The following is a 27710-nucleotide window of genomic DNA, read 5'->3' on the forward strand; positions in this document are numbered from 1 at the left end:
AGGAAGCGCCGCCCTGTGTCTGGCTCATAAGTAATCGGGCAGAGAGGAGCCAGTAGCATAACCATAGGTAGAGGGGGAGAGAGCAACTACCCAACAAAGGCATCTAAATGCCGGTTAGCATGGGAAACATCTACATCAAAGAGACTCCCAGCGGTAAGAAGCACCGGTACTGATATCCTTTATATGTAACTAGAATGTAGACTAAATATAGGAAGTGTAAATATTAATTACTATATTTTGTTAAACCTTTGTTTGTCTATCGATTTTGTACTCACATAATTTGATCCTGTTCCTCTTAGAGACATTTTAAGCAGCAGAGCACATAAGGAAATGTTGAATTTCAAAGTAAAATCGCATCTTTGGGAGTTGCAAGTTCGTTGTTTATTAATATTTAAATTTTAATCAACAATGCTGCAGAGCCCAAATTTGTTTTTAATGCTCAATAACAGTGAAGAATTAAAGCAAATATGTTATTTTTTAAAATTGTGATCAACGGGTGTTTCAGTGAACTCAGCATAAAGCTATAAATAATTCATATGTCCAGAAAATTGTGCAATGGTTTGTAGCGATCTGTTGCGATTTAATTTTGTCACTTCTCCACATTTTGCTCAATCCTTAATAAGTCAATCTACAGGTAAAAGAACCAGCAATAAAGAACATGGTATAATTGTGTCAGAGTTTAAAAGGGAATGTCCACAGTTTTGTAACTATTACGTCTGTTCAATGCCCTTTCATTTATCCCGGTCATTCCCTTGATGTTTGGAAGAACTGATCAAATAAAATGCTCTGGATGGTGTTGAGCTTTTTGGACATTGTTGCAGCTGCATCCTTCCAGTCGAGTGGAGCGTATTCCACCATTTGTACTTGGTAGATGGTGGACAGGCTTTGGGAATCAGGATTTGAGACACCTGCCATTTAATACCAAGCCTCTGGTCTGCTCTCGTAGCCATGGCATTTACATGGCTGTTCCTGTTGAGTTTGAGATCAGTGGAGATCCCCAGGATGCTGATACCTTTGCTATGGAGAGAATACAAGGTGAAAACCCCTTCTCTTTTTCAACTGGAGACTTGGCATAATTTTATGGCTATTTGACAGTGCAGACAGGACCTCAGTTTCACACTGCATCTGAAAAATAGTGCCTCTGACACTGCTGCACTCTGAGGACTGTGCTGAAGTGTCAGTTTAAAGTAAATGCTTAAAGCCCTGGAAGTAGGACTTGAACCCACAATAATCCGACAACTTTTGAGAGAAGGTTGATACCTTTTTATAGTGTACAGATACTGATTGCTGGCAACCAATTTAGAAGAACTAACTTGGAGGAATTTCTGAGTTCAACAGTAAAATGGCATTGAGTAATATTGGTAAAGGCGAAATCATAAACAGTGGTTCTACAGCTTCACTGCACAGTGTAACACCCAAATATTCACACTCCAGCATATTCACATTCATAAGTGTAGTATCAATGTGGAGGGACTTGGAGGTTAAGGTCCTGATACATTATTCTGCAATGTTGATGCAAAGACAAACCATTTCACAAAAACACGGCATTGTGTGAATGTCTTTAGAAATTCGTCCAAACCAATTTGTTGCAGATGTTATCAGTGCTTGCTGTAACAGATATACGGAAGGAATACTCGGAAATAAACAAATGGATATTCAAGATAAGTATGATTCTTCGCAACAATCCTGTTTAGAAAAGGGGAAGTGATGGTGCCAGGCTCTCTATAGGGAACTTAACAGCAAGGCTTCCTCTTTAAAATGGAATCCGCAGAGTGAAATCCTGTCTTTAAAATGAGCCATCATTATAACTGTTTCTAGTTTGAAAGATGATGTTTTTCCTTTTTAACAAACGCCTCAACAATTTTACTCTCACCCTTTAGAGATTTAGAGGAGGTCCTGGTAGTGATACCATTTCTCTTTAAACAACAGCTTGACGGAAACATTCTAACAAGAGTTCTAACAGTAACACTCACTCTCTAAATGGAGTTCCTGTTTCATCTGTGTTTATGTGTAATAAGTTATTTGTTGAAATAAAACTTTTGTTATAAAATGTTTCCAATAAGGTGTTGGAAAGCTTGGCTACCAGATCTTATTTGACAGTAGCTTGATAAGATCATATTGGTAAATCTTCCTGTCCTTGGTAAATCTCCCCTTCACAATCTGATATTGCTCAATTCTAACTGCTAATCATATACTAATATTTACAGGGCGGCACGATGGCGCAGTGGTTAGCACTGCTACCTACGGCGCTGAGGACCTGGGTTCAATCCCAGCCCATATGGAGTTTGCACATTCTCTCCATGTCTGCATAGGTCTCACCCCCACAACCCAAAGATGTGCAGGGTAGGTGATTGGTCACGCTAAATTGCCCCTTAATTGGAAAAAAAGAATTGGGTACTCTAAATTTATATTAAAAAAATATATTTGCAACGATAGAAGATACCAAAATAAAAGAAATAGATTTTAATTTGAATTCTGTTGAGTTTTCAGAAGCTTCCTGCTGGTAGTGTTTCTCTTAAAAGTAGCCCCATAATGAGCCATAGAATCCATACAGTGCAGAAGGACGCCATTCGGCTCATCGAGTCTACACTGACCTGCCAAAAGAATACCCTACATGGGCCCACTCCCCCACCCCATCACTGTAACCCCATCTAATCTTTGGACACTAAACGACAATTTTTAGTTGGCCAATCCACCTAACCTGCACATCTTTGGATAGTGGGAGGAAACCGGAGCACCCAGAGGAAACCCACGCAGACACGGGGAGAAAGTGTAAACTTGACACAGACAGTCACCCCAGGGGGGAATTGAACCTGGCTCCCTGGTAGCAGTGTTAACCACTGTGCCATCATGCCGCCCCAAGTCGCCCTCTTTAACAAGGACCTAGAATAAGATTATTTCCTTTAAAGGGGGACCTGATGTTCAAACCCACTGACTAAACCATAATGGAGAGAGATACAAGATAGTGGTGGGGATGCAGAAACGGAGACTGAAGTAGAGACTGGGATTGCCCCATGGGTAAATCAACATGGGATGTGGTAATGGCCTTAAGTATCTTGTACTAGGGCAGCACGTGGCACAGTGGTTAGCAGTGCTGCCTACGGCGCTGAGGACCTGGGTCCGAATCCTGGCCCTGGGTCACTGTCCGTGTGGAGATTGCACATTCTCACTGTCTGTGTGGAGTTTGCACATTCTCCCCGTGTTTGCGTGAGCTTCACCCCCACAACCCAAAGATGTGTAGGTTAGGTGGATTGACCACTCTAAATTGCCCCTTAATTGGATAAAACTGGGTACTCTAAATTTATTTTTAAGAAAGTATCTTGTCCTGACATTAAGTTTCTTAAGGGCTATTCCTGAAATAGCACATTTTAATCCACTCAACAGTGAGGGTTGAATTCCGTGAAACTGGGTACGTTAGCCATTGTGTTGGGCAGGCAAGAGGGAAAGTTTCACACACAATCCGAGTTTCACTGAAGTCAGTACTTCTTGTTTCGATCAGCACAAAATTCACGAGAGAAAAGTGTGTTTAAAAAAAAAGAGATACAAAAAGATAATTAGAAATTTAAAATGTACAGATATAAAGTGTGCGGTGACATTATGCCAAACGTTTGCCAGGAGTTTAGAAGGACTTGGTGGAGTCTGTGATTAAAGTACACACATAAAGATAACCGATTTCATTTTAAAATGAAGTAGATTCCACCTGTTTGCGGGGAGTAGGTGCGATCTCAATCTGACATAGATAGTTGCAGGTTTTTTAAAATCTCCACATCCTGTCGTTTGTTTGCAAATTTCAAAACATAAAATATGGTAGGAGATTGGCTCTGTGTACTTTTATTACTGCCTGGCTGTGAAGTGCTTTATTTACAAGGAAGTGATAAACCTTGGTAGAAGCAGCCATGGCAGCGTTGTCTCACTGGGTAGCAACAAGCTGAAATCGAACTGCTTCATTGACCACCTGCTACCTGCCAGCATTAAACATTAACAGGCTTTCGCTCCATGGTGCACCTGTATCAGCCTGCTGTTTGTTTCAACCGTGTAGAGTCAGCATACACCGACAGCACCCTGCTTTCTGCTCCCAGAAAAACACTGACAGCTCTTTCATTCTTTTTTTCTCAAATTACGCCAGGGCATCCAGGGATTATAATCTTGTGAACCATCCAAGTTTTTTTTTTAAATTAGTGTTTTTTTTGTGTATGGGCTCATCTTTGGTGGGGAAAGAACTGCATACTAATACAGATATACCAAGGTTAGACATGGAGTAAAACTCCTTCTATTCATCTCCACAATGTTGCTTGTCTCCTGCCTCAGAATGGCAGTCTGTGAGCAGCATGGTGGCGCAGTGGTTAGCATTGCAGTCTCACGACGCCGAGGTCCCAGGTTCGATCCTGGTTCTGGGTTTGCACATTCTCCCCATGTTTCACCCCCCACAACCCAAAAAATGTGCAGGGTAGGTGGATTGGCCATGCTAAATTGCCCCTTAATTGGAAAAAAAATAATTGGGTACTCTAAATTAAAAAAAAAGAATAGCAGTCTGTACTGCAGTAGGGCCATAATTCTTTCACTTCCCACACCAACCATTCAGTGGCCTCCTCTGAGTGGGGTTGCCAATTCTCTTGAAGTAGGGTGAGTCGGTGACCTGGGGACATTTAAAAACAAGACTGAAGGGCAGCACGGTGGCACAGTGGTTAGCACTGCTGCTCACGGCGCCAAAGTCCCAGGTTCGATCCCGGATCTGGGTCACCGTCTGTGTGGAGTTTGCACATTCTCCCTGTATTTGCGTGGGTTTCGCCCTCACAACACAAAGATGTGCAGGCTAGGTGGATTGGCCACGCCAAATTGCCCCTTAATTGGAAAAAATGAATTGGGTACTGTAAATTTAAAATTTTAAAAAAAGACTGAAAGGATACAACACGCTTCACACGCAACCCTGACAGCTGGCAGAGCGAAAAATCTTTCATCCCCTGATGAACTGGTTTAAACGGATGTGCAATGCACAGCACCATAATTCCTTGTGCTGTTTTATTATAAATTGGTTCTAATGCATATATTTTTAGGAGAGCATAAACTCAAATCAAATCTTTCCATCAATGTCAATTGTGCTACCTTATGACACGTGGTGTCATTAAGTATGTGCAACGCTATATATAATGGGTGCAAATGTTAAGTAAACATTAGGTTACATTATTTTTTTAAGTGTGTTAAATGGAATGAATCCTGGGACAGTTGGCTTCTATTCGACATTCATTATAATTATCAGGAGCCACGCCTTGCATTGTTTATGGGTTTCTTTTGAGTTATTGATGTGTTTTCACCATCTATCTGCCATGCGTCTGTTTTGATTTGGTAACACCACAGCATGGCAGTGTGATGAATGTAGGCGTTTCAGATGGGTTGTATTATAGGGATTTGGTGCAGTAAGGGTTAAAAGCCTGGGATAGTGTGTGTGAGACTGCTGCAGTCGTGTTTTAAAAGAAATCCTAGTTTGAAAGACAGCTAAGGTTTGGGAGCCAGGAGTGCAATTAAACCATCGTAAAAGCTTGGGCCAATAGAATTTTTTTGGATTAAGGGGGATTGCCTGTGGAGTTAATTAGATTTCAGCTGGTAAAATTATGTTGTTGCTTGGTGGAGCTAAGTCATCAGGCATTTAGGGCAGCACGGTGGTGCAGTGGTTAGCACTGGGACTAGGGCGCTGCGGACCCGGGTTCGAATCCCAGCCCTGGGTCACTGTTCATGTGGAGTTTGCACATTCTCCCCGTGTCTGTGTGAGTTTCACCCCCACAATCCAAAGATGTGTAGGTTAGGTAGATTGGCCATGCTAAATTGCCCCTTAATTGGAAAAAAAATAATTGGGTACTCTAAATTTCAAAAAAAAAGTCAGCAGGCATTTTGCAGAAAGCAGTTCAATGTAGTTTTTGATGAAGCTGCGAACAGAAGGCAAGCAGTTTGCTCTCTGCTGTTCAGTTAAAAGATACGTCTGCAGACAGAAAAGCAGTGTGGTTGGAAAGGTGAACAAACCAGCTGAAACAGCTTCTGAACAGCAAGTGTTTCTGCATGGTTCTGACAGGACTCAGAGCATTTCGTTAAAGCAGCGGCACAAGGTCTCTCTTTCGCAAAGAACACCTCTGAACAGCAGGTATTCCCAAGTGCTTATGGTTTTTAAGTGGACTGAAAGCGGACAGGAAAGAGGTGGTAACTGGGTGGCACGGTAGCACAGTGGTTAGTACTGTTGCTTCACAGCACCAGGGTACCAGGTTCGATTCCCAGCTTGGGTCACTGTCTATGCGGAGTCTGCACGTTCTCCCTGTGCCTGCGTGAGTTTCCTCCGGGTGCTCCGGTTTCCTCCAAGTCCCAAAAGACGTGCTTGTTTGGTGAGTTGGACATTCTGAATTCTCCCTCTGCATACCCGAACAGGTGCCGGAATGTAGCGACTAGGGGCTTTTCACAGTAACCTCATTGAAGTGTTAATGTAAGCCTACTTGTGACAATAAAGATGATTATTATTATTCTGAGAGTGCTACGGAGAGAACTGACATAAAGCTGACACTGAAAACACCGTTGAAAATGACATTGTGATATACCCACAGTGCCTTCAACTCCATATATAGAAGTCTCTGATATGACTAGTGTTAGTTGCAAAATAAACTCTAATCACTTCATGTGAAAACATACAAAGGAGCCACGTACGATCTGTATATTTGTGTAATTTTTCCTGCATGTTGAGTATCCTCTAGAGAATCTAAAGGGAAGGAGAGTCTGAAGGACGGTTTGTCATATTGGTTTGGGTGGGGCATAGGAGCGAGAATTCTTGTTTAACCTGGTTCAAAAGTGTTATTACTAATAATATCTCCTGCTTTTTGATTAGAAAGTTGGAGTTTCCAGCAGAAGAGGTGGGGCCAGTTTTTTGCTTGGGGTTTACAGAAATAGTGGTTTTGTACACATGATAACAATGAGTTTTAATTTCGTTTTCAGAATGTCAGATTGCTTTCATTTTATCTTTCCTAATGATGTGAATCTTTGCCCTGTAGTCTTGGAATTGCCCTCCTGTCATGGATTTTATTTGCTGCAGTGTACAAGATGGGAGCGTAGGGAACACACAGGAAATTAGAGACTTTGCCTCACAGAGCCGAGGACCCAAGTTCGATCCCAGCCCCGGGGTCACTGACCGTGTAGAGCTTGCACATTCTCCCCGTGTCTGCGTGGTTCTCACTGCCGCAACCCAACGATGTCCAGGTTAGGCGGATTGGCCACGCTAGTTAAATTGCCCCTTTTTTAAAAAAGGAAATTAGAGACTTGGCTATTGCCACCATATCGAAGTATAACTGTTGTGTGGATAAAAGTTGAGAATAACAAACGACTAAGCAAGTCTCTCTGCACATGTCTTGTTTTAAAAACAACCAATGATGGGTAAAGCCATAGAACCCCGACAGTGCAGAAGGAGGCCATTCGGCCCATCGTGTCTGCACCAACTCTCTGAAAGAGCACCACACCTAAGCCCACTCCCCCACCCTATCCCTGCAACCCCACCTTACCTGCAAATTCCTGGACACTACAGGGCAATTTAATCATGGCCAATCCACCTAACCTGCCCATCTTTGGACTGTGGGAGGAAACCAGAGCAGCCGGACGAAACCCACGCGGACCCGAGAGGAAGTGCAAACTCCACACAGTCACCCGAAGCCGGAATTTGACCCGGGTCCCTGGCACTGTGAGGCAGCAGGGCTAACCACAGTGCCGCTGTGCCGCCCCAAACAATGGCGCCTAACGTGGGACTCGAACCCAATGCCGTGAGATATCATAACCCTTTGAAATAGTCACATTAGCTGCTTGTTTTAACACACTTCCTGGTGTCACACGACCCACTGCATTTTTTTCTCTCACACAAAGGAATGACACGAAGGGCCATTGAATGCAATTTACGATGCTAAACAGTAATAAATTTTCCTGACAAGGAAATATGTCAACACAGTATTTTACTTAAACTGGACAGCTCTTGGGTCCTGCTTTTCAACTTTATGTCCTCTCAGTTTTCAATACATCCTGAGAGCGATGCTAACTTAATTAGGTCATCACGTACAAACGTCGGCACAGAACCAATAGCAGGATCCCGAGTCAACTCCTGTCTCTGGATTCAGATAGTAAAGATGGCATAAAGAGATGTTAAGGTATTGGGGAAAAATAGATTTTTTGGACACAAAGATATAACACAGACATTAGATTTGTGTATTAAATGTGACTGGGACAACTGTTGATGAATTGGATCGGTGCAGAAAAGAGATGTCATCATTCAGCCACTGGTACAATGGAGGTTATCCTTTAGACAGTGGGATCATTCCTGAGGCACCAGATTGTTGTGGCTTGTTTTTTGAAGCTCTTGTTGCATTGACTTTGAATGGGAGGTTGTGACTGAGCAGTAATTCCTGAGGCTCCTGAGCAACTTGAGCTATTTTAGGTGGTGCTGTGGCCTGTTGAACAGATGAATTAGGAATGAATCCCAGAAACAAACAGGTCTCGTTTGCTATTTGTTTCCCATAGAAACAAAGTGTTTATTTGAAGCGCACTTCACTGATAAGTATCAACACATAAACCTGAGCATGTAAAAACATGTCTTCCAATAGATATTCCTGTGAGTGTTGCTAGCAACCAACTGCCCACCTCAAGTACACCCGGCTGCTGGTATCAGCCACACCAACGAGGAGTTTCAATCCATCCACTCCCTAAATGCAAGAGCAAAAGCCGGTTTGTTCCAGTTTACTGCTGGGTGTGGGCAGCCAGGGGTTAGTTTCATGTTTTTAATTAAATTCCTATTGGTATAACTGCCAGAGGATATAATGTGATTATACTAACATCAGAAGAAACACCTCCAGAAGCATTTTGTGTTCTGGCATGCTGATCCCATTCTCCTGAATCACGACTTAAGTGCTGAGCATCAGGTATCCCCAGATAACCCAATTATCATACCTCCTCGTATAATGTAATTATGAATTTTCAGCCAGTGCAGATCGAGTCAAACAACTTGAGCTACGTTGTAATTTTGATTTGTTTGCCCAGAATGGCCCATGACGTAGGATGTACTAGGTGAAATACACAAAACCTAGTTCAAATTTCAGGCTGAAAAACAAACTTGGGACAAATCTCAACATTTCCTTTTTTTACCGGTTCTGGGAAGTCCCGAGTCCGGGAAGGATAAAACCTCCAACAAGATGCTCAAGTGGAGTCAACAACCTTAAAGCTTCTCCAAAGGTTGTGTGGATTAATGAGGGCAGCACGGTTAGCACTGCTGCCTCACGGCGCCGAGGTCCCAGGTTCGATCCCGGCTCTGGGTCACTGTCCGTGTGGAGTTTGCACATTCTCCCCGTGTTTTTGTGGGTTTCGCCATCACAACCCAAAGATGTGCAGGTGGAATGGCCATGCTAAGTTGCCTCTTAATTGGAAAAAATTAATTGGGTACACGTAATAAAAATGTTGTGTGGATTAATTTACCATCTTGACAAAACTATGTTGAATGTTTGAACCTAGGATCTCCTGGGAGAGTAAGGCTTTGAGCCATACAATCTGATGGATTTCTAAATGGGATCTCCTTGTGAGCAGGACAGGAATGACTGTTCAGTGCACTTGGGGGAATTGTGACAGACGATTGCAAATCAAGGTGTGTTTATCCAAGAAATTCACATAACTCTGCCACTGGTTTCATTTACATTGTAAGTAGATTTGCCCTTGAGAATCAAAGACCAGGACACTGGCTGGAAGTAAGAGCAACGATATTCTGATTATCCAATATAATTACATACACTCAAGCCTTGCATGAAATACTTAGGGCGCTATTCTACCTCCCACGCCGGGTGGGAGAATCGCTGGGGCGCCGCGCGAATCGCGTCATGCCGCCTCGACCCCCGCACGCGATTCTCTCCCCCCCCCCCACCGCGGAAACCAGCGGCGCGCGATTCGCACCGGGCCGCTCAGAGAACCAGCAAGCGGCAATTCTCCGGCCCGGATGGGCCGAGCGGGCGCTACGACACGACAGGTTCCCACCGGTGCCGTCCACTCCTGGTCGTTGCCGGCGGGAACTATGCGGGAACGCTGGGGGGGGCGGCCTGTGGGGGGGGGGGGGGGGGGGGGCTCCTTCACCGAGGTGGCCTCTGATGGGGTCTGGCCCGCGATCGGGGTCCACCGATCGGCAGGCCGGCCTCCTTCTGCGCGCGGCCCCAGAACACCGGCTCCATGTTGGTGAGGGGCCGGCGTGCGTAAGACATTCCCTGCACATGCGCAGGATGGCGTGGGCCAACTGCGCATGCGCAGGATTGGGCTGCCCCAACTCCGCATGCGTGGGTTGGCGCGGCACCCATTTGGCGCCACGTTAGGACGCTGGAGCAGCATGAACCGCTCCAGTGCCGTGCTGGCCCCCTGTGGGGGCCAGAATAGGTCGTGTCCGGTCCTTGTTTGCGCCGTCATGAAACGCGACAACACTCAAGACGGCGCGAACACTTGGCCTCAATATCGGAGAATCGCCCCCTTAGTATTTTGGGGTTAACTGGACATTTCAATGGTCACATGGCATAATACATAATAGTCTTGGAGTGTTGAGAATGTGGATTTTCCTTTGCCATTCCCTGCATTGTGGGATCCAGTTTCAGTAGCGCCTTTTGTTGGAGGCACTGGGAAAGATCACGGGCTGGATTCTTCGCACCCCGACGGAGAGTACGCCGACCAAGTATCCACCGCCTCAGCCCATTGCCTGAGGCATTCACCGCTACTCTTCGCTTTCGACTGGCTGAATTCCCGACGGCATGGTTCTAATCTGGTTCTGCCATTCGGGAACCTCGCGTTGGGGGTGGGCCGATGGGAGGCAGGGGTGCCGCATTCGGGCTGGGGGCAATGTGTGCGGGCCGATCGATGAGTGGCCGCTCGGGGGCACTATTTCGGCGGTCCAGGTCCGCGGGCTGAGTCTGCCATGGAGCACGGCACGGCCACTGGAGGCCGCCGCCGTGCTAATGCACGGTCTCTGACCTGGAAGTGCGGGGGGCCGTATCGGCAGCCGGAGCTGCGAGCTCCACGACAGCTGCCTGCTAGCCCCCTGCAAGGCTGTGAACCTGTGGCCTTTTGACGCCAGTTTTCCTGGCGTAAAAGACCACAATTTTCATGACAGCGTGGGCCATATTCCCTGAAACAGGGAATCCAGCGGCACATTTTCAGATTGAGGCAAGTATCCCTCAGTAATCTCCTAACTGTTGAACTAAGAGTATGGATTTATTTTACTTTTGCCTTCTGGATCATAGCAGAAAAACAGAAAGCTAGCAGACAGGTGCAGCAGGTGATCAGGAAGGCCCTTATCTCAAAAGGTTGGCGTATAAGAGTAGGGAAGTCTTGCTGCAACTGTACAAGGAGCACTGTGAGCAGTTTTGGTCCCCTTATTTAAGGAAAGATATTATTCTCCAGCAGCCCCCCCGCCCCGCCACGTGTTTCTTGGCAGTGAGCGGTTCGATGGCGGTGGGATTCTCTTTTCCCGTTGCTTGTCAATGGGATTTCACATTGAAGCCACCCCAGATCGCTGGGATACCCGCGGGCAGGGGTACACAGCCGACAGGAACAGAGATTCCCAATGGCCGGAGAATTCTGGCCATTATTTCATTGGAGGCAGTTCAGAGAAGTTTCATTATGATGATCCCCAGAGCGATTGTCTTATGAGCAAAGGTTAAACACGTTCAGACTCTACTCATTGGAATTTAGAAGAATGAGAGGTGATCTTATTGAAACATATAGGATTCTCAAGGGACTTGACAGGGTAAATGCTAAGAGGTTGTTTCGCCTCATGGGAAAGCCTAGGATCAGAGGGCCTAGTCTCAGAATAAAGAAGTGCCAATTTAAGACAGAGATGAGGAGGAATATCTTTTTTTTTCTTTTCTTTTAAAAAAACAATATATTTAGAGTACCCAATTCATTTTTTCCAATTAAGGGGCAATTTAGCTTGGCCAATCCACCTAGCTTGCATATTTTTGGGTTGTGAGGGCGAAACCCACGCAAACACGGGGAGAACATGCAAACTCCACACAGACAGTGACCCAGAGCCGGGATCGAACCTGGGACCTCAGCGCCGTGAGGCCACAGTGCTACCCACTGCGCCACCGTGCTGCCCTAGGAAGAATATCTTTAAAAAAAATTTTTTTTTAAATTCTCCTCCATTTTCACATTTTCTCCCACATTTGCATCCATCAACAATAAACAATAATCAGCAAGATATGTCAGTCCCCATAATAACAACAACGATTCCATCTACCTATCAACCCCCAAACCTCAACCCGCATGTTTACATAAACAGATGACAAAAATAAATCAGGGATTACCCGTAGCCACCCTTAATCTTACACAGCTCCCACACACCCCCACCCCAGGCCTCCAGCTCCTCCCGTCCACTGCCTCTTGTAAAACTCCTCCCCCTACCCTCGGTTCCTTCCCCCCCAACTTTCCACCGCGGCTAGACCACTCGGACCCTGTTCTGCCAGGCTCCGATGGCCGCAGCCCCTCCCCCCACCTCACTCCCATTCACTGGCCGGCTTAAACCGGCCAGCGTGGAGGCCCCCGCCCGGGTCCCTTTCCCACTTGCCCGGCCCCAGGAAAGCCCAAAGATCCCCTTTTAGCACACAAACCCCGCCTATCCACCTACACCCCAAAGAACTCTCATTTCGAGTGAAAGTCCCGTCCCTTCCCTCTTCCAAATATATACCACCTTGGCTCCTTTAATCTCTACACCCGCGCGCAGTGATACAAAAAAGAAGAAAATACAGTCATGAGGTTACATCGGCACATGGCCATTCCTCAGTTTGTCAGTTCTGCCACAGTCCTTCTGCTTTCGCAAACTCCTCCGCTGCTTCTGCCATTCCAAAATAAAAGTCCCTGAGCTTGTAAGTCACCCTCAGCTTCGCTGGATATACAATGCTGCACCACACCTTGCTAATGTACAGTGCCCTCTTCACCCGGTTGAAGGCAGCCCGCCTCCTTGCCAGCTCCACTGTAAAGTCCTGGTATACTCGTATACCAGCTCCAGCCCACTGCACCACCCGCTTCTGCTTGGCCCAGCTCAGGACCTTCTCCTTCACCCTGTACTTACGGAAGCACAGAGTCACTGCCCTTGGCGGCACACTCGCCTTTGGTACAGGCCTCAACGACCGATGAGCCTGATCCAGTTCATATCGGGAGGGGTCCTCCCCCTCCCCCAGTAGTTTTGCCAGCACCGTGGCAAAATACTCAGTCGGCTTCGGTCCTTCAACACTTTCGGGCAGCCCCACTATCCTCAAGTTCTGTCGCCTGGATCTATTTTCCAGGTCTTCCATTTTTCCTCACAGATCCTTGTTAGTATCCATCACCTTCCGCATCTCTTTCCCCATCGAGGCAAGTTGATCACCGTGCTGCAATTACGTCTCCTTCACTTCCTTCAGCGCCTCCCCTTGCTCTCGCACCTCCGCCACTGCGCTCGCCACCTCCGTCCTCACCGGGGAAACCGCCTCCTCCACCAGCACACTCAAAGCCTCCCTTATCTCCTTCCTCACCGTCTCCATGCATTTCGCAATCTGCGCCAACTGCTTTTCAAATTCCGCAGCTATCACCTTGGTTATTTCTTCAGCCGTAAGCAGTGCGGCCTTCCCTGGTGCTGCAGCCTCCATTTTCCTTGGTGACCCCGCGGTGACCTTTCCACTCCCCGACGGACCTCAAGCTGGTTTTTTTCCGGCCTTTTTTCTGCTCACCCGCGACATTTTTCTTTGTTCTTTTTTTCCTCCTGTGTCTTCACTGTGCCTCCTCCGTGCCTTCTCCCTGCTTCTGCCGCCTCCGCGGACCCTGGGTCTAGGAAGAATATCTTTAAGGTGTGGGGGCAGAGTGTATATTTAAGGCTGAGATAGATTCTTGATCAGTCAAGGCTTTGGGGAAAGGGCAGGAAAGTGGATGTGAGGAATGTCGGATCAGCCACGATCCTATGGCGGGGCAGGCTCGAGGGGCTGAACGGCCTACTCCTGTTCCTATTTCTTTTTTCTTTTTAAATTTAGAGTACCCAATTTATTTTTTTCCAATTTAGGGGCAATTTAGCATGGCCAATCCACCTACCCCATCCACATCTTTGGGTTGTGGGGGCAAAACCCACGCAAACACAGGGAGAATGTGCAAACTCCACACGGACAGTGACCCAGGGCCGGGATCCGAACCTGGGATCTTGGGGCCGTGAGGTAGCAGTGCTAACCACTGCACCGCCGTTCTGCCCCGTTCCTATTTCTTTTGGTCTTATAGTACCTAAACTAGATGGGGTGGGTGTAGAAAGAAAGTGCAACGGAGTCCTATGGTAAATGTCCCATGTAGCCTTCAGCTACAGTGTCTCTTGAGCTGGATGCATTTTGAATGAGTTAAATTGGGCACTCTGCGTGGAGCTTCCTGAGCAAAATGTATTCCTGAACCGTCTGTTATGGAGTCTCAAAGCAAGCCTTGTTTACTGACATTAATAAAAGACCATAAAGATTTGCAACATTTCCCTTATCTAGAAAGAATTGCAGGGCTATGCAGGAAGAGCAGAGGTATTTGACTAATTGGATCATTGTTTCAAAGAACTAGCAGCGATGTGATGGGCCAAATAGCCTCCTTCTATGCTGTATGATTCAATGAGTCACTTGGACTAACTTCTTTTAGTAGAATTCTTGCAATTGTTGTTTAAACAACCGGTGCAAATAATCACGGATACATTTTTACTCCTGGCATCTTAGCCAAGAAATAAAAGCGAATCAAATATTTGTTGCGTACATCTCCTGAGGAGACAGGATATTTATATCCAGTTCTCCTTTTCCCCCATTTTCCTGAAAATGGTGACTCATACTGCAGTAGATATGTGGATGACCAATGACACACTCATTCTTTAAATAGCTTTGTCTGCACCTGTCAGCATACACAAAACCAGGTGATAGGAGGGAACACTCCATTTGCTTCTCAAATAATTCCACAAGGATATCATCATAGGTGAATTTAAATAGCCCCAGAAAGCTAAACAAGTTGTCTCCAAGACTTAAGTTCTCCACATGCCCCACTCCCTCATGCATCTCAACAAAATAAAACAATAACAGGTCTGCTGCCAGCCTCTTTTCTCCTTGATGTCGTTAACGCTGTAGTTTTAGAATTGTAAAAAAAGTTGCTTCAAGTGCTTACAGTGAAGCAAAGGGATAACATATTGGACAGGTTGCATAAACTAGGTATACATTCTCTTGATAATCGAATAACTAATCACAGGTGCCTCCCCCCCCCACCACCCAATAAAAAAACAAGTATACTCATTTCATGATGTTTCCCACCAATAAAAAAGCAGAAAAGCTTTAGGTGGCACAGTGGTTAACACTGCTGCCTCACAGCGCCAGAGTCGTGGGTTCAATTCTAGCCTTGGGTAACGGATTGGAGTTTGCATGTCCTCCCTGTGTCTGTGTGGGTTTCCTCCGGGTGCTCTGGTTTCCTCCCACAGTCCAAAGATGTGCAGGTTAGGTGGGTATAGGGCAGGGGAGTGGGCTTAGGTAGGGCGCTCTTTCGGAGGGTCAGTGCAGGCTCAATGGGTCAAATGGCCTCCTTCTGCACTATAGGGATTCTATGCATGCTATGGTGCATAAAATAGGGAAAAGGTAGAAATGGAGAAACCCTCCTCTGGTGGGGGAAATCAAAGAATGAGGGGACAGATTAAAGCTAAGATCTTCCAGGGTGAAATCAGGAAACACTACTTCTTACTAAGGTGTGAAGTGATGGATTGCTCATCCCCAAAAGGCTGTGGACAACTGGATTTTGAAGATTTTGACTGAAAGATATTTGTTAGGTAGGGGTATGAAAGAATATGGAGTTAAGGTGGGTCAATGGGGTTGAGGTACAGATGAACTATTTTCTCATTGAATGTCGCAATGGATCCGATGGGCCACTGCTCCCATGTTCCTAATTGTTCCTTCCAGCCTGCCCTGCCCTGCCTTGCTACAGCCCTGTTCAATCATGGGCACTGTGATAAGTTCATAAGATATAGAAGCTGAATTAGACCATTTGGCCCATTGAATCTGCTCTGCCATTCGATCATGGCTGATCTCATCATGACGACACCACCATCTTGCCTGGTCTCCAAACCACTTCAACCCATTACTAATTAAAAATCTGTCTAACTCCTCCTTATATTTACTCAATGCCCCAACCTCCAACGCACTCTGGGGTAGCGAATTCCACAGATTAAAAAAAAAATTTGTTCATGGGACGTGGGCGATTCACAGCCCTTTGGGAGAAATAGTTTCTCCTCAACACCATTTCAAATTTGCTACACCTTATCCTGAGACTATGATCTCTCATTCTAGAATGCCCCACAAGAGGAAGCATCCGCTCCACGTCTACTTTATCCATACATTTTATCACCTCAATTTGATCTTCCCTGTTGTATGTTAAAGTGCTCGCTTACTGCCATCTGTCTCCAAATGCTAATATATGGCCCAAATATCAAATGCAAACAATGAAGCAAAGTTGTCAGGTTTGTCAAATGGGATCTGCGGCCTAATAATTATTCTTTGTTTTTTTAAAAATTTGGAGTGCCCAATTCATTTTTTTCAATTAAGGGGCAATTTAACGTGGCCAATCCACCTATCCTGCACATCTTTGGGTTGTTGGGGCGAAACCCACGCAAACACGGGGAGAATGTGCAAACGCCACTCGGATAGTGAACCAGAGCCGGGATCGAACCTGGGACCTCGGCACCGTGAGGCAGCAGTGCTAAACACTGCACCATCACTGCTGCTCCCCCTAATAATTATTCTAATTGATGTTTCACTTGGCTTCTTAATGTTGTGTGAAATGTGACATCCATTGATGTAACATGAAAGTAAATATCTGTGTTGAATAATTGCCCGTGGTGATGTACCTCAATCAAATGGTAAGAATGGAGTAAGATTACCCTATTGAGGGGAATTAATGTTCAGCGTTTAGCTGCGAGCGTGCCAAGCTCCGAGTAACAATGTCCTGCATACATCAGTGTTGTGTTAAGCACCCTTTTTGCTTCATTCATTTGCAGAACATGAACAACAAAATGACCAACGGTCTGCCTGTGTAAAAACGACAAAATATCTTCAAAAACCTAATACCTTGCTCCGTCCCCTTTTTTTCCATCCGTACACCAAAGGGACCCAGGTAAATATGGATTCATCCCATCATTGCGCATGGAGGAAATCTGGATTCTGTAATGGGATCATTTTTACCAACCGTCCAGTCCTTATCCAGGAGAAAGTGGGGCTGAAGATCACAAAGACGGATGCCTCGTGGAAAGGAGGATTGCGACTCGGCTGCACAATCTTTGACCCCTCACTCATAGATCCCAACGCCCTTCCAAAGTTTGTGTGCCCTGACCTGGAGAAAACACATGGCTTCTGGGTCAGTGCATTACCCCAGGACTGTATGAAAGAGGGAACCGTCATCTCGTTCTGGGTGAACAGCCAAGGCCACTTCCTGTACACTGTGAATGAAGGGAGGGAACATCTCTTGATGAAAGGATTGTTGGTGTCATGGCCATTGTGGGTAGTCATTGATGTGTATGGAACAACACAAGAAGTCCGGCTCCAAGGTAAAGAATTATTAGATGCATTTGAAAGATGGGATAGAATGCTTCATTATGTTTTACTACGTATTTAATTTGATAGGAGATAACATTCAGGCTTCGATTAGATTATTTCACTTCCTGATGGCCTTGTGGGTATACTTATACCATTCAATATGCTCTTAAACTATAGACGATAGAGGTTCCCAGGCATAATCACTGGCCTGTGATTAATTAGCTCATCTCTGTTAGAGAAGCATTTGGAGCAATATTAGTTCCCCCAGATGAGAAAGAGAAATTTACCCAACATTTTTGCTACAAATTGCTATTCAGTGACTTGCACTCATCATTGTGTGTGTAGATATTGGTAGAGGGCACATTTCATTTTAGTTGTGAAGCTCTCTTCAGGTGGACAGCCCAGCAACACTCCCTGTCTTATCTTCCCAAAAATCGGACCACTGGATCTGAATGAGCTTTCAGTGAATAGGGGAACTAAGTACCCAGTAGGAGTCAGCACGTTTGGGAGCGGGGTAAAAATTGAGAAAATTAAAATCTGTATGTTTAAAGCTGTATTAAACGTTATCTGTACTTGAAAGTAGATAAAATTAGGATAACACTAAGTACCACCTGACAAGTTAGCAGCCTCAGAGGTCACCAGCTTATTTACGCAGTGATTTTAATGTTAAATCTTCCATATGTAAATCACATTTCAATAAACTCTTCTGACTGAAGACTGCAGCTCACTACAATGTTGAATGGTATTCAACAGGACGATCATTTACACTCAGGAAACCAGACATTTTGAGTGACATTGATTGATTGATTGATTGATTGTCACATGTATCGAAGTATAGTGAAAAGTATTTTTCTGCGGCCAAGGGACCGCACACAGTAAGTACACAGTAGACAAAAAGAATAATCAACAAAGTACATCGACAAACAGTGATTGGCTACAGTGCAGAACAAAGGCCAAACAAAGCAAATACATGAGCAATACATTGGCCTGAGTTGAGCAATGATGGCAAAGCTGTCAGCATTTGCACATCATTACTCGATTGAAAAGTTTCTGTCAGTGATTCTCTGTTCCTCCAGACGATGTTCTTTGAGGTCACCTAGAGTGCAGTCCCAAAGAGTTCGGGAAACTGATGAAAACTTCCAATGTGACACTGTTAGCCACATTGTAAACACCCTTAAAAAAGCTACATCTTGTTGCATGAGGTGTAATTGGGTTTTTAACAACATACTAAATTCATAGTTATTGATAAATACCCTCACTTATCCTGTAAACCTTTTTTTTTATTTGTGGAATGTCAAATTTCTCCATTATGCTAAAATTCCACATATTTTGAAAATAACGTTTGTTCCAGTTTATTTACAGCATTTTAACTTCTGTATTAATCTAATCATAATCATTCATTATCTATAAATTGAAATTAAAATTGAACGGTCTTGATGCTTTTAACTTCCCAGCTTTCTGCCTGTTGCACACCTGGGCCAGAGGTTTACATTGCTCGGGCAGGTGGGCGCCCGGCCTGTGAAATTGCACGTGTCCCAATATCTTGGCCCACTCGCACAATGTTTTGGTCACAGGCATGCGTCTGACTCACATGCACCTGTCAACAATCAAGCAGGCAATCTAGCCCATTAGGGGGACAATGAAAAGCAATTGTACCTTGCTTGTCTACTTTTAGAGTTGGCGGACAGGCAGATTGTCCAGGCGGGCTTTACTTCTTCGCTACAACCTCAATCGAGCGCGAGTTGAAGGGATAGATTCTACATTGCCCGACTCCGCGAGCGGGATTCCCGATCAGACAGAGAATGGAGCATCCTCTGAAAAACGGGTTTGCCGCCAACCCGTTGCGATGCACCAATCCCCCGCTGGCGGCCTCAGCATGCTACTTGCCCCTTGCCGGCAGGAGGACGCAAATTGGCTATATGCATCCATTTCAATTTAATTAACGGGTTGAAATCCCGATTCACCACGCCCCTGTTCAGCACCGACCCCCACCACGGTAAATGCATCAGGTGAGCTTTGGTGCAGGTTTACCCAAGTGTGGCCCTGATGCGATGGACCCCAAGGTGGGTCAAGGGGGTCAGTGCATAACTGACGTGCCTCCCAAGGTCCATCGGCAGGCCCCCCTCTTCCCTACAACACAATCCTGACCCCTCCCCCGACAAGGAGGGACATCCTCTTCCCCCACCATGGGATTAATGGGTTTAACCCCCCCCCCACAGCACGTATGTATGCGGGTGACCCAAACCCCTCCATCAGAGACCAACATCAATCACCCCTGCCTGAAAGCCAAAGAGCAGTCCAGACAGTAGGTTGAAAAATCACTGCATTTTCTCTTCGCTTCCCTAACATCTGCTCCTTAGACAAAGTTTTTAAACATCAGCTGTTACAAGTGTCCAAGCCAAGTACACTTTAAAGGGCTTCAAATCCCCTGACAGCCTTTGAAATGCAAATCTTCTATTCAATTTTGCACAGTAATACATTGCATTAGCTAGTGATTGCCAGTTTTATTAGTGCAGAGACAGGTGCTTGGTGAGTTGGTTATCTATCTTGACCTCCATGCTTGAATGCATCTCTATTGCCGTGCTTTGATGCCAACCATAATGTTTATAAACACTCTTGTTATGATTGACTGCTCCTCACTACATCAAAAGCAGCTAAGTGCTTTTTGCTGTGAATAAGAGGAAGTGAAACCACTTAGCATAAATGTGTTTGTTAGAGGGACCAGAAACCCTTTGTGGTCAGAACGCTGAGACTGCAGAGCAGGTTCAGAGAGACTAATGATTGTACATGGCAAGATACCAATGACACCTGCAATATGACACTGAACAAATAGTTAACAAACCTAAATGTAGAAATGTTGTAACTAATGGTTAATGTGAAACCAGGAATTACAAAGTCATATAATTTCAGATAAATTATATTTTGCTTCTAATCTAATTGTATATTACCACTCTCATTCTGTTAAACTAAATAATTGTATCTTTATTTCTCCAGATCCCCCCATGAAATGTGTATCCCAGAGCAAATTACCACTGCAGCCACCCTACCCTGTCAGAAGCGGCAAGGCCCAAACATCATGTTCTGATCCGTCAGTCGCTTGTGTGAGACCCACCAAAGGTGAGAGCAATTAGCAAACACGTGGGGCTTTAATTTATTTTACATTCCTCTGAACAGTTGTTGGACAAAAAGCTGAGCAGCACCATAAGGGTCCCATTTAGAACATGGTGTCATGTTGTCACAGCCCTTTGGTCTTCTCTCAACATGTGAGCCCAGTCTTGTCCTTAATAGAAAAGTTCATAAAACTGTCTGGACCTGGCATAGTTTTTGCACACTTGCATTCTAAAGAGGCCGAGACCATTGTGAGTGGAGGCATTGTTGAATGAACTTCCCTAATTGGTCACAGTGCGAGCACTGTAGGGTAACGACTGAAGTTCTTGCTATCATGATACACCTCAGCAGGGCAGCACGGTGGTACAGTGGTTAGCATTGCTGCCTCACAGCACTGAGGTCCCAGATTCGAACCCGGCTCTGGGTCACTGTCCGTGTGGAATTTGCACATTCTCCCCATGTTTGCGTGGGTTTCGCCCCCACAATCCAAAAAGATGTGCAGGGTGGGTGGATTGCCCACGCTAAATTGCCCCTTAATTGGAAAAAATTAATTGGGTACTCTAAATTTATTTTTAAAATTTAAAAAAAATAATGATACACCTCAGTGCCCAACGATCACGAGCCACCTCGTGGCTTTTATAGTTCTTACCATCCATTTCCTGAACCTTATTCTGAACATGATTTTTGCAATATTCCCAAACATTATCCAACCCAAGCGTTTCGATTGCAAAATTCACGTGCATTGGGTTCTCAGCTGTTACTACAGAAATGCCTATTGTAACATAAAGTTAGAGAGCAGATCTCCTTCCATGTCTAGTCCAGGCTGGGTTGGTACCTAGTCTCAGTGCTGATAGGGCAGCAATGTAATATCTTGCACCATCCAGTACCCAATTAGAGGAAAAATAGCTTTATTCTCTTACTCTGGATTGCAATTAAACTAAGATCCTAATGCTAAAAAATAGGGTCTTATCGACATTGTAATATCTAATACCACCAGAAAAATGCAGTTGGAATTTATGGGGGCAATTTTGAGCCTGTGAGGCGGCCAGTGTAAATGGCAATGCAAGCCCAAAGTCCTGCGAGAGTCGGGAAACGGGATTCTTGCTGGTGAGGTCTCATTTCCCAATTTTCCCCGCCCCTCGCCAGTGACATAACAAGGTTCCCACCCAGAAAGGGTGGTAGCTCATTTCAATACATTTTAATACATTTCAATATCATTAAAGGACTTCCCAGCCATATGATCCCCCCCCTCACTGATTAGGTTAACAGCTATATAAAAATGGGTATCAGTCAAGGTGAATCTGCCATGTATGCCAAGGTAAGTATAGCCCCAGGGGGGACAGGGTCATGCTTGGGAGGTTCCCCTGTCTGTGCTAGGAGTAGGCCCTCTGGAGTCGAACCCCATATTGATGGGGTTGGGGGGGGAGAAGGTTCCCCTTTATGTGTGATGGAGGGGAGGGTTGATGCCAATGCTGCAGTGAGAGGGGGTGCAAGAGTATCTCGATACTTGAGTGTAGTGGAGACGGAGGGTCGCCTCGATGCATATGGGGGGTCCGCATTATCTGTTTGGGGGGGTGGGTGCGGTGGAGTTTATTTATAGCATTGATCGGGACACCTTTTAAAGATGCCAGTTCAGGGCAGCATGATGGCGCACTGGGTTAGCACTGTGGCCTCACAGCGCCGAGGTCCCAGGTTCGATCCCGGCTCTGGGTCACTGTCCGCGTGGTTTGCACATTCTCCGTGTTTGCGTGGGCTTCGACCCCACAACTCAAAGGTGTGCAGGGTAGGTGGATTGGCTAGGCTAAATTGCCCCTTAATTGGAAAAAATGAATTGGGTACTCTAAATTAAAAAAAAGATGCCAGCTCTATCAGGCCCCGCCTCAACCCGCCAGAGTGGCGACACAAACCACACCTCCAGATTTTCTGTGCACAGTGTGCAAGAAAATCTGGAGTAATAACTTGGCACTGCATCCAGAGAGTTAAATGCTGATTTTCAGTCTGAACCTGACAGTCTACCAAAATTTGGTAAAAGTCCACCCATATGTTGAAAGGACAATGCCTAATTCACCATGTTATAACATATCATGTGCCAGCACATCACTGCTGCCATTCTGTGTTTGGTGTTCCTTCCCAAAGGTTGCCCTGCCTGAGAACCATCACTGGATGCCTGTTTTCCATTATCAAATCAATTCAGCTGTTTTATTTGGGAGCCTTCGGTTTCTTTAAAAGCCTTCTGGAGTTCAATAGCTTGGCCAAGTTTGCATCTCTAGTTTACTTCCTTTCTTGTAGAATTCCAGTAGATCCGTCAGGAATTTGGTGGGGCAGTGGTTAGCACAGCTGCCTCACACCGCAGAGGACCCCGGGTTCGATCCCGGCTCCGGGTAACTTTTTGTGTGCAGTTTGCACATTCTCCCCATGTCTGCGTGGGTTTCACCCCCACGACCCAAAAAGATGTGCAGTGTAGGTGGATTGGCCATGCTAAATTGCCCCTTAATTGGAAAAGAATAATTGAGTACTCTAAATTTATTTTTAAGAAAAGAAATGAGAACGGGGAGGGGCGGCTTGGTAGTGCAGTGGTTAGCACTGCTGCCTTCCAGCGCTGAGGATCCGGGTTCGATCCCTGCCCTGGGTCACCGTCAGTGTGGAGTTTGCACATTCTCCCAGTGCCACGCTAAATTGCCTCTTAATTGGAAAAATTTTTAAAAAAAGATTTGTCAGGAATTAGCTGGTGGGTATTAGCTTGTCAGGATATTACGCCCCACCAATCCGATTGGTATTATGGTCCTGCCGAAGTAAGCGGGACTTTAATTGGCCCACTGTATCTGCGAGGGGAGACGCACCGTGTTGAGGCTGTAAAATCGTGGCCATAAGTTCATGAATGTTTCTGATATCCATAAGATACTGAACTATTTTCCCTGCTGTCAATTGTAACCAATTGATCCCTGACATGTGTCTTGCCCCTTGTTTTGAAAATTGGGATGTGTTATGAATCAACCAGTCCTCAGGTGCCGCTGCTGAGTCAGATCCTTGCTAACTTTGTGCTTAAAAAGAGGAAACCGTTAACTTAGATGGTAACCATTGAAAATTGTATTTTCAGGCCGTTCTGGTTCCAGTCCTTGTGCTCCTGAAGTATCATCTAATACCCAGCCCCAGCACTCCCTGGATGAAGACTGTATTCTTTGTTGTTCTCACCAAGTTGACTCTGTTTTATACAAATGTGGACACATGTGTGTGTGCTATGGCTGTGGTAAGAAGCTCCTTGGCCAGAATGCAAAATGCCCACTCTGCAGACAACCAGTCAAAGAGATCATCAAGACGTATCGCAATTAATACCTCAGGATTGATGCAAAAACTCTGTTGGAGTGTTTGAGTGACCTTCATTTGAATATCAGCAGCTTGGCTCCCTGCCGCGCCAGTCACAGCTTTGTGGCACTTGGACATGTGGACTGGTAGCGGATAATGCAAATGTGAGAACTCGGTGATTATGAAGATTCAATCTGAAATGTAGGGAATAAATTGGAGTACATAGAACATAGAACAATACAGCGCAGTACAGGCCCTTCGGCCCACGATGTTGCACCGAAACAAAAGCCATCTAACCTACACTATGCCATTATCATCCATATGTTTATCCAATAAACTTTTAAATGCCCTCAATGTTGGCGAGTTCACTACTGTAGCAGGTAGGGCATTCCATGGCCTCACTACTCTTTGCGTAAAGAACCTACCTCTGACCTCTGTCCTATATCTATTACCCCTCAGTTTAAAGTTATGTCCCCTTGTGCCAGCCATATCCATCCGCGGGAGAAGGCTCTCACTGTCCACCCTATCCAACCCCCTGATCATTTTGTATGCCTCTATTAAGTCTCCTCTTAACCTTCTTCTCTCCAACGAAAACAACCTCAAGTCCATCAGCCTTTCCTCATAAGATTTTCCCTCCATACCAGGCAACATCCTGGTAAATCTCCTCTGCACCCGCTCCAAAGCCTCCACGTCCTTCCGATAATGCGGTGACCAGAACTGTACGCAATACTCCAAATGCGGCCGTACCAGAGTTCTGTACAGCTGCAACATGACCTCCCGACTCCGGAACTCAATCCCTCTACCAATAAAGGCCAACACTCCATAGGCCTTCTTCACAACCCTATCAACCTGGGTGGCAACTTTCAGGGATCTATGTACATGGACACCTAGATCCCTCTGCTCATCCACACTTTCAAGAACTTTACCATTAGCCAAATATTCCGCAGTACAGGAGAGGTGAGAGAAGGATGCGATGGAGAGAGTCCGTGTGTATGGAGCAACGGACACAGAGAGGGACATGCTGTGTGGGAGAGCAAAAGGCAATAAAAAGAATTGAAATGAAGAGGTTCAAATTAAAATGGGAAGCAGCTGTAAAGGTTTCGGGGGGTTAGGGCAGATTTGATGGGCCAAATGGCCTCCTTCTGCACTGCAGGGATTCTATGGAAGTTAAAGAATGTGACCTGAGTTAGAGAAGTAAGGATCCAGCTTGGAAAAGGAAGCAGTTCTAATCATTGAAGCAGTATGTGAAATGGAACAATAACTAAGAATGTTATTAATGAGGATATAGCCAATTAATTAAAAGTAAGTCCAAGAATCAGAGATTATTGAATGGGGCAAGTAAGAGGGACACGAACAACTCAAGGCGCTGTGTGGAAAGATGAATGAACATGTGCACTGAGAAATAACAATCCGCAGTCCTTCTTGGGTCAATATTGTTACACCTTCAGCTATTACCTATTCATTGTCAGTCAGCTCCCAATGCCCGAGGAGAAAAATCTGCCCCCCCCCCCCCCCGCCTAGTGATTAAGCAGCTGACATGAGGACTTGACCTTCATTTTACACAGCAACAATTCACCACCTCATCCAATTTGGATTTTCTTCATGATTTCTTTAAAAGCAATAGTCGAGATTTTCATTTCCCCACCTAGGAAAGGTTAGAGTGTGTGATAGACTTCTAGGATTCATACTTGGCTTTTTGAGAGAGAAGAATATAAATGATCGCGAGATCTCGGACTACCATATTTTGGTTCTGTGCTGTCGCTTTAAATTGCATTCTTGCCATTGCTTCTCTGGAATGAATATTAATGACTCAAGCCTAAAAATCTCAATTAAGGCCTTGTGTGTTTATGTAAACTCTATAGTTTTTCTGCCTTATAACCTTTCAGGATCTCTGAGCTCATCCAATTCTGATCTCTTCCATTTCCCGGACTTTAATTGTGCCACCAATGGTGGTTGTTCTTTCAGCTGTCAACTCTCCAAATTTTTTAAGCCCCCCTCCCTAAACTTCTCTCTTCTCGTTTTAAGGCATTCCTTCGATCCAACTGTCTTTCCTCTGTTCTGTTGTCTCCTAATCTGGCTCCATCTCCTGATACTCATCCTTTGAAATATCTTTGTACATCTTATCATGTTAAAAGCACTATTATAAGGTCAGGTTATTGTTGTTAGGATATTGTAACTTACAAATTGTACATTTTTGACTGTGATGGTCATCAAGGATTTATATTTTTATAAAATGACTTGATACAATGAGATGCCTTGTTTATATTAAATTAGACCATAAGATGTAGGAGCAAAAGTAGGCCATTTGGCCCATCGAGTCTGCTCCGCTATTCACAGAATCACTGCAGTGCAAAAGGAGGCCATTCGGCTCATCGGGTCTGCTCCGCTATTCACAGAATCACTGCAGTGCAAAAGGAGGCCATTCGGCCCATCAAGTCTGCTCTAAACCTCCAAAAGAGCACCCTATCCCAGTAACCCCACCTAACCTTTTGGATGCTAAGGGACAATTTAGAATGGCCGTTGCATCTTTGGACTGTGGGAGGAAACCGGAGCACTCGGAGGAAACCCACACAGACATGGAGAGGAGAAAGTGTGAACTCCACATAGACAGTCACCCAAGGTTGGGATCAAATCCAGGCCCCTGGCGCTGTGAGGCAGCAGGGGTAACTACTGTACTACCTTGATCTCATTCAGTGAGATCTTGATTCTTAGTTTCAAGAGCGCAAAGAAGTGTTCTCTGTGATATCAAGGACCATATTATTATGCAGTTTCATCAATATGATGTCTGGAGTTTGCACGTTCTCGCAGTGTCTGCGTGGGTTTCCTCCGGGTGCTCCGGTTTCATCGCACAGTCCAAAGAGGTGCAGGTAAGGTGGATGGCTATGCTAAATTGCCTTAGTGTCCAGGGATGCGCAGTTTAGGTGAGGTGACAGGGATAGGGCAGGGGCATGAACCTAGGTAGGGTGGTCTTTCAGAGGGTCAGTGCAGACTCGATGGGCTGATAGTTCTACACTGTAGGGAATCTATGATACATGTCCACTCGGGTGAGAGAAGGCACGTGTAGAATAGTTAACTTCCAGTAGCTGTTTGTGATTCATTCTCACCATAAAAACGGAAGCCAAGCCCCCAGTCAACCGTTTGGTAAAGACAATGGAAGATGAAACATTTAAGCCATTGACATCAGAAGGTTCTAACTTTGATGCAAAAACTCAGTCAGGGGAGCCATTGATTAATACAGTGCTGTAAAAATGGGATGCAGACACAAGGGAGCTATAAGGAAAACAACGAAAGGTAACTGCAAAGTGACTTTATTGTGATATTTAAAATCTTCAACCCAATAGACAAACTGGATCCCAGAAAGATCTTCAATATCTGACTGGATAGATTAATTGGTCATTTCACAGAATAATACAGCGCATAACAGCCCCTTCGGCCCATCGTGTGTGCACCGACATACGAAAGACACCTGAACTGCCTAGTTAATCCCATTTGCCAGCACCTGGCCCATAACCTTGAATGTTATGACATGCCACGTGTTCACCCAGGAACCTTTGAAAGGATGTGAGGCAATCTGCCTCCACCACCCTCCCAGGAAGTGGATTCCAAACCGTCACCATCCTCTGGGTAAAAAAGTTTTCTTCAAATCCATCCTAAACCTCCAGTCCCTCACTTTGAACTGTTGTCCCCTCGTAACTGACCCTTCGACCTTTCTGTTTT

The 27710-nt window shown here is 45.3% G+C and overlaps 1 protein-coding gene across 3 annotated transcripts; it reads left to right on the forward strand.

The window, feature by feature from the left end:
* LOC140426806 (E3 ubiquitin-protein ligase NEURL3-like) lies at positions 1 to 26240 on the forward strand. Of its 3 annotated transcripts, none has more exons than XM_072512007.1 (4): positions 1 to 153; positions 17048 to 17593; positions 20577 to 20699; positions 23788 to 26240. In XM_072512007.1, the coding sequence occupies exons 1-4, from the start codon at positions 108 to 110 to the stop codon at positions 24018 to 24020; spliced, it is 948 nt and encodes a 315-aa protein (XP_072368108.1). In that variant the 5' UTR covers positions 1 to 107; the 3' UTR covers positions 24021 to 26240. The 3 variants fall into 3 exon arrangements, with proteins under 3 accessions (XP_072368108.1, XP_072368109.1, XP_072368110.1); XM_072512008.1 differs by having other exon boundaries at positions 16 to 166; XM_072512009.1 differs by lacking the exon at positions 1 to 153 and adding an exon at positions 9555 to 9646.
* The last annotated feature ends 1470 nt before the right edge of the window (positions 26241 to 27710 follow it).

Source organism: Scyliorhinus torazame, chromosome 7, assembly GCF_047496885.1.
Source record: "Scyliorhinus torazame isolate Kashiwa2021f chromosome 7, sScyTor2.1, whole genome shotgun sequence".
Taxonomy (NCBI): domain Eukaryota; kingdom Metazoa; phylum Chordata; class Chondrichthyes; order Carcharhiniformes; family Scyliorhinidae; genus Scyliorhinus; species Scyliorhinus torazame.

Bases quoted from the DNA above. Each gene is read 5' to 3' on its own strand.
- LOC140426806 (XM_072512007.1), top strand. From the start codon at position 108: ATGCCGGTTAGCATGGGAAACATCTACATCAAAGAGACTCCCAGCG. The intron at 154-17,047 runs GTAAGAAGCACC...ATTCATTTGCAG, and splicing joins CATCAAAGAGACTCCCAGCG to AACATGAACAACAAAATGAC. The intron at 17,594-20,576 runs GTAAAGAATTAT...TTATTTCTCCAG, and splicing joins ACAAGAAGTCCGGCTCCAAG to ATCCCCCCATGAAATGTGTA.